At 40.1% G+C, this 7,204-nt stretch overlaps 1 protein-coding gene across 1 annotated transcript in view; it reads right to left on the reverse strand.

Moving 5' to 3' along the window:
- LOC148360693 (phosphatidylinositol 5-phosphate 4-kinase type-2 beta) overlaps window positions 1-6,563 on the reverse strand; it is a 31,094-nt gene extending 24,531 nt beyond the window's left edge. The window contains exon 1 of the mRNA XM_088341589.1: window positions 5,994-6,563. Coding sequence (XP_088197715.1) covers window positions 5,994-6,140 — 147 coding nt within the window. The 5' untranslated portion in view covers window positions 6,141-6,563. The remainder of the gene's footprint in view (window positions 1-5,993) is intronic.
- Between the last annotated feature and the right edge of the window lie 641 nt (window positions 6,564-7,204).

Genomic DNA, 7,204 nt, shown 5'->3' on the forward strand with positions numbered 1-7,204 from the left:
GGGACAAAACAATGTTTTTTGATATTGATGTCCCCTCCATCCATGCCAAAACTATTTAGACTTAAAGGTTTAGTATCACTTAATAGGGGGGATTGCTATCATTAATAAGGGGGGCAATTGGCTGAGATTGACAGGTATGTGATTGCATGACATGGGTGGTTTATTTTTTAAGTAATCACATAATTTTGGTGGGGACAAAACAATGATTCCTTGATATTGGTGGGGACATGTCCCATCTGCTCATGTCCAAACCATTTAACAGGCTATCACCTAGGGACAATTTGGACCAGCCAATCCATCTGAAATGCATGTCTTTGGAATGTGGGAGGAAACCCACGCAAGCACGGGGAGAACATACAAACTCCATAAGTCCGGTAGCTGGATTTGAACCCACACAGGAGGTTCCCAAGACCTTAGAAGTGTGCCGCACACGCGCTAACCACTGCGCCGCCGTGTTGCCCGGCTTAAGGGTTTGTTATCTCTTATTAGTAAAAATTGCAATTATTAATAATGGGAGGAATTTGCTGAGATTGACAGGTAGGTGATTGCATGACATTGGTGGGACATAGTTCATTTTTTGAAGTAATCACATAATTTTGGTGGGGACAAAACAACGATTTCTGGAGATTGATGGGGACATGACCCATCTGCTCATGTCAAAACCATTTAACAGGCTTAAAGGTTTATTATCTCTTATTAGTAAAAATTGCAATCATTAATAATGGGAGGAATTTGCTGAGATTGACAGGTATGTTATTGCATTATATTGGTGGGACATAGTTGTTTTTGAAGTAATTGAATACTGTAATTTTGGTGGGGACAAAACAACGATTCCTCGATATTGATGGGGACATGTCCCCTCCGGCCATGTCAAAACCATTTAACAGGCTTAAATGTATTATCTCTTATTAGTAAAATTTGCAATTATTAGTAATAGGAGGAATTTGCTGAGATTGACGGGTATGCTATTGCATTATATTGGTGTGACATAGTTGTTTTTGAAGTAATTAAATACTGTAATTTTGGTAGGGACAAAACAACAATTTCTGGAGATTGATGGGGACATGTCCCCTCCGTCCATGCCAAAACTATTTAGTAGACTTAAAGGTTTAGTATCACTTAATAGGGGGGATTGCTATCATTGATAAGGGGAGCAATTGGCTGAGATTGACAGGTATGTGATTGCATGACATTGGTGGGACATAGTTGTTTTTGAAGCAATCAAATACTGTAAACAACAATCTCTTGAGATTGATGGGTACATGTCCCATCTGTCCATGCCATAACTATTTAGTAGACTTAAAGGTTTAGTATCACCTAATAGGGGGAATTTCTATCATCAATAAGGGGAGCAATTGGCTAAGATTGACAGGTATGTGATTGCGTGACATTGGTGGGACATAATTCTATTTTTTCAAGTAAACACGTAATTTTGGTGGGGACAAAACAATGTTTTTTGATATTGATGTCCCTTACGTCCATGCCAAAACTATTTAGTAGACTTAAAGGTTTAGTATCACTTAATAGGGGGGATTGCTATCATTAATAAGGGGAGCAATTGGCTGAGATTGACAGGTATGTGATTGCATGACATTGGTGGGACATAATTCATTTTTTTTAAGTAATCACATAATTTTAATGGGGACAAAACAACAATTCCTTGATATTGATGGGGACATGTCCCCTCCGTCCATGCCAAAACTATTTAGTAGACTTAAAAGTTTAGTATTACTTAATAGGAGGAATTGCTAACATTAGTAAAGGGAGCAATTGGCTGAGATTGACAGGTAGGTGATTGCATGACATTGGTGGGACATAGTTCATTTTTTGAAGTAATCACGTAGTTTTGGTGGGGACAAAACAATGATTTTTGATATTGATGTCCCCTACGTCCATGCCAAAACTATTTAGCAGACTTAAAGGTTTAGTATCACTTAACAGGGGGGATTGCTATCATTAGTAAGGGGAGCAATTGGCTGAGATTGACAGGTATATGATTGCATGACATGGGTGGTTTATTTTTTAAGTAATCACATAATTTTGGTGGGGACAAAACAATGATTCCTTGATATTGGTGGGGACATGTCCCATCTGCTCATGTCAAAACCATTTAACAGGCTATCACCTAGGGACAATTTGGACCGGCCAATCCATCTGAAATGCATGTCTTTGGAATGTGGGAGGAAACCGGAGTACCCGGAGGAAACCCACGCAAGCACGGGGAGAACATACAAACTCCATAAGTCCGGTAGCTGGATTTGAACCCACACAGGAGGTTCCCAAGACCTTAGAAGTGTGCCGCACACGCGCTAACCACTGCGCCGCCGTGTTGCCCGGCTTAAGGGTTTATTATCTCTTATTAGTAAAAATTGCAATTATTAATAATGGGAGGAATTTGCTGGGATTGACGGGTATGCTATTGCATTATATTGGTGTGACATAGTTGTTTTTGAAGTAATTAAATACTGTAATTTTGGTAGGGACAAAACAACAATTTCTGGAGATTGATGGGGACATGTCCCATCTGTCCATGCCATAACTATTTAGTAGACTTAAAGGTTTAGTATCACTTAATAGGGGGGATTGCTATCATTAATAAGGGGAGCAGTTGGCTGAGATTGACAGGTATATGATTGCATGACATTGGTGGGACATAGCTTATTTTTTAAAGTAATCACATAGTTTTGGTGGGGACAAAACAATGTTTTTTGATATTGATGTCCCCTCCATCCATGCCAAAACTATTTAGACTTAAAGGTTTAGTATCACTTAATAGGGGGGATTGCTATCATTAATAAGGGGGGCAATTGGCTGAGATTGACAGGTATGTGATTGCATGACATGGGTGGTTTATTTTTTAAGTAATCACATAATTTTGGTGGGGACAAAACAATGATTCCTTGATATTGGTGGGGACATGTCCCATCTGCTCATGTCCAAACCATTTAACAGGCTATCACCTAGGGACAATTTGGACCAGCCAATCCATCTGAAATGCATGTCTTTGGAATGTGGGAGGAAACCCACGCAAGCACGGGGAGAACATACAAACTCCATAAGTCCGGTAGCTGGATTTGAACCCACACAGGAGGTTCCCAAGACCTTAGAAGTGTGCCGCACACGCGCTAACCACTGCGCCGCCGTGTTGCCCGGCTTAAGGGTTTGTTATCTCTTATTAGTAAAAATTGCAATTATTAATAATGGGAGGAATTTGCTGAGATTGACAGGTAGGTGATTGCATGACATTGGTGGGACATAGTTCATTTTTTGAAGTAATCACATAATTTTGGTGGGGACAAAACAACGATTTCTGGAGATTGATGGGGACATGACCCATCTGCTCATGTCAAAACCATTTAACAGGCTTAAAGGTTTATTATCTCTTATTAGTAAAAATTGCAATCATTAATAATGGGAGGAATTTGCTGAGATTGACAGGTATGTTATTGCATTATATTGGTGGGACATAGTTGTTTTTGAAGTAATTGAATACTGTAATTTTGGTGGGGACAAAACAACGATTCCTCGATATTGATGGGGACATGTCCCCTCCGGCCATGTCAAAACCATTTAACAGGCTTAAATGTATTATCTCTTATTAGTAAAATTTGCAATTATTAGTAATAGGAGGAATTTGCTGAGATTGACGGGTATGCTATTGCATTATATTGGTGTGACATAGTTGTTTTTGAAGTAATTAAATACTGTAATTTTGGTAGGGACAAAACAACAATTTCTGGAGATTGATGGGGACATGTCCCCTCCGTCCATGCCAAAACTATTTAGTAGACTTAAAGGTTTAGTATCACTTAATAGGGGGGATTGCTATCATTGATAAGGGGAGCAATTGGCTGAGATTGACAGGTATGTGATTGCATGACATTGGTGGGACATAGTTGTTTTTGAAGCAATCAAATACTGTAAACAACAATCTCTTGAGATTGATGGGTACATGTCCCATCTGTCCATGCCATAACTATTTAGTACACTTAAAGGTTTAGTATCACCTAATAGGGGGAATTTCTATCATCAATAAGGGGAGCAATTGGCTAAGATTGACAGGTATGTGATTGCGTGACATTGGTGGGACATAATTCTATTTTTTCAAGTAAACACGTAATTTTGGTGGGGACAAAACAATGTTTTTTGATATTGATGTCCCTTACGTCCATGCCAAAACTATTTAGTAGACTTAAAGGTTTAGTATCACTTAATAGGGGGGATTGCTATCATTAATAAGGGGAGCAATTGGCTGAGATTGACAGGTATGTGATTGCATGACATTGGTGGGACATAATTCATTTTTTTTAAGTAATCACATAATTTTAATGGGGACAAAACAACAATTCCTTGATATTGATGGGGACATGTCCCCTCCGTCCATGCCAAAACTATTTAGTAGACTTAAAAGTTTAGTATTACTTAATAGGAGGAATTGCTAACATTAGTAAAGGGAGCAATTGGCTGAGATTGACAGGTAGGTGATTGCATGACATTGGTGGGACATAGTTCATTTTTTGAAGTAATCACGTAGTTTTGGTGGGGACAAAACAATGATTTTTGATATTGATGTCCCCTACGTCCATGCCAAAACTATTTAGCAGACTTAAAGGTTTAGTATCACTTAACAGGGGGGATTGCTATCATTAGTAAGGGGAGCAATTGGCTGAGATTGACAGGTATATGATTGCATGACATGGGTGGTTTATTTTTTAAGTAATCACATAATTTTGGTGGGGACAAAACAATGATTCCTTGATATTGGTGGGGACATGTCCCATCTGCTCATGTCAAAACCATTTAACAGGCTATCACCTAGGGACAATTTGGACCGGCCAATCCATCTGAAATGCATGTCTTTGGAATGTGGGAGGAAACCGGAGTACCCGGAGGAAACCCACGCAAGCACGGGGAGAACATACAAACTCCATAAGTCCGGTAGCTGGATTTGAACCCACACAGGAGGTTCCCAAGACCTTAGAAGTGTGCCGCACACGCGCTAACCACTGCGCCGCCGTGTTGCCCGGCTTAAGGGTTTATTATCTCTTATTAGTAAAAATTGCAATTATTAATAATGGGAGGAATTTGCTGGGATTGACGGGTATGCTATTGCATTATATTGGTGTGACATAGTTGTTTTTGAAGTAATTAAATACTGTAATTTTGGTAGGGACAAAACAACAATTTCTGGAGATTGATGGGGACATGTCCCATCTGTCCATGCCATAACTATTTAGTAGACTTAAAGGTTTAGTATCACCTAATAGGGGGAATTTCTATCATCAATAAGGGGAGCAATTGGCTAAGATTGACAGGTATGTGATTGCGTGACATAATTCTATTTTTTCAAGTAATCACGTAATTTTGGTGGGGACAAAACAATGTTTTTTGATATTGATGTCCCTTACGTCCATGCCAAAACTATTTAGTAGACTTAAAGGTTTAGTATCACTTAATAGGGGGGATTGCTATCCTTAATAAGGGGAGCAATTGGCTGAGATTGACAGGTATGCGATTGCATGCCATTGGTGGGACATAATTCATTTTTTTTAAGTAATCACATAATTTCAATGGGGACAAAACAACAATTCCTTGATATTGATGGGGACATGTCCCCTCCGTCCATGCCAAAACTATTTAGTAGACAGGTATGTGATTGCATTATTTTGGTGGGACATAGTTTATTTTTTAAAGTAATCACATAGTTTTGGTGGGGACAAAACAATGTTTTTGATGTTGATGTCCCCTACGTCCATGCCATAACTATTTAGTCGACTTAAAGGTTTAGTATCACTTATTAGGGGGAATTGCTATTATTATTAATAAGGGGAGCAATTGAATGAGGTTGACAGCGAATCCATCAACAAAGTTCCGTAATAAATCCGACGTCGTCAGTCAGTACGAGAGTTCTACGCTGCTAACAACAGAGCTACATCCAAACAACAACAACACGCCACTCGAAAGTCGCCATAAATCCACTTAAAAGCATTTACCGTGTGATTCACACCCCACATTAAGACGCTGAGGATGGGCTCGCTCGCACGGAATAGTTTGACTTTCTGTCCTATAAAATGCTTCTTTTTCGTCTTGGTTTTGCTAGCGCTGACGGGCGCCGCCGCGCTGGTGCAGTTGGATGACATTTCTCGGGCTGGGGACACCACACACCCCGGCGAAAAAAGGAAGAGGTTTTAAAAGAATTCCGAGTCCATTTTTGTGCTATTCCAGTTGGCGGAGAGCGTCTTGGAAAGGTGTTTTTATTGGGGAGTCAGGGGTTATGGAGCATTTTGCGCCGTCACCACCCTTCCTTCCTCCCGAACAGGCCGCGGGTCCACGGAGCAGCTAGCCGGGCATCAGGCGACGGGGGCCGTTGCGCCGTGAAATGAAGCCGGTTCATTAAACATGAGTCCAACAGCTCTTCTTAACCTTCTTTTTTAAAAGATGTAGTCCGCGTTCCATGTGACTGCTGTGTCAAATGTCATAATGACGCGCCCGAAAACTGTTGTCATCGGCAACGTTGGGTTCGGTGTCTCCTCAAGATGGCGTCCTACGCGCCTTGATCAACAGCGCCCCCAGCAGGTTGCGGAATGAACTACAGAGGCTACAACTCGGCGGGGTTGGGTAGGGTTACTTTAACTGGATTACTTTCAATTACTTTTAGATTACTCTAATACCAAAAATGCTAATAAAAGACAAAAGAAACTTAATATGAATAAAATGACTCAATTTTGTGCAAGCTTGGGGAGTAACGGAATACACGGAACGGCAAAAATGATGTTGGCAAGCTGTTTGGATTTATTTCCATTTTGCTTCTGTTGCATTTTATGTTAGCTTTGCCGGAGATCAAAGAGATCAAAGCCAGGAGAGAAAGCTCACCACGTGTTTTATTCATATTTAGTTTCTTTTGTCTTTTATTAACATATTTGGTATTGGAGTAATCCAAAAGTCATTGAAAGTAATCCAGTTAAAGTAACCCTACCCAACCCTGCAACTCGGGCAGTGTTTTCTAACATTTTTGGAGTCAAAACACACTTTTTTCCATCAAAGCAGGGGTGTCAAACTCATTTTAAGTCGGGGGCCACATGATAGAACAAACGTTCTCTTGGGGGCCGGACTAGTAGATGAGAGAGATAGAAAAAAAGAGAGAACGAAATATAAGAAAGAGAGGGAGAAAAATATATATAATTAGTGTCTTTCCGAGAGGCAC

The sequence above is a fragment of the Urocampus carinirostris genome, chromosome 8, assembly GCF_059441175.1.
Source record: "Urocampus carinirostris isolate Australia breed hairy pipefish chromosome 8, RoL_Ucar_1.0, whole genome shotgun sequence".
NCBI classification, from domain to species: Eukaryota; Metazoa; Chordata; class Actinopteri; order Syngnathiformes; family Syngnathidae; genus Urocampus; species Urocampus carinirostris.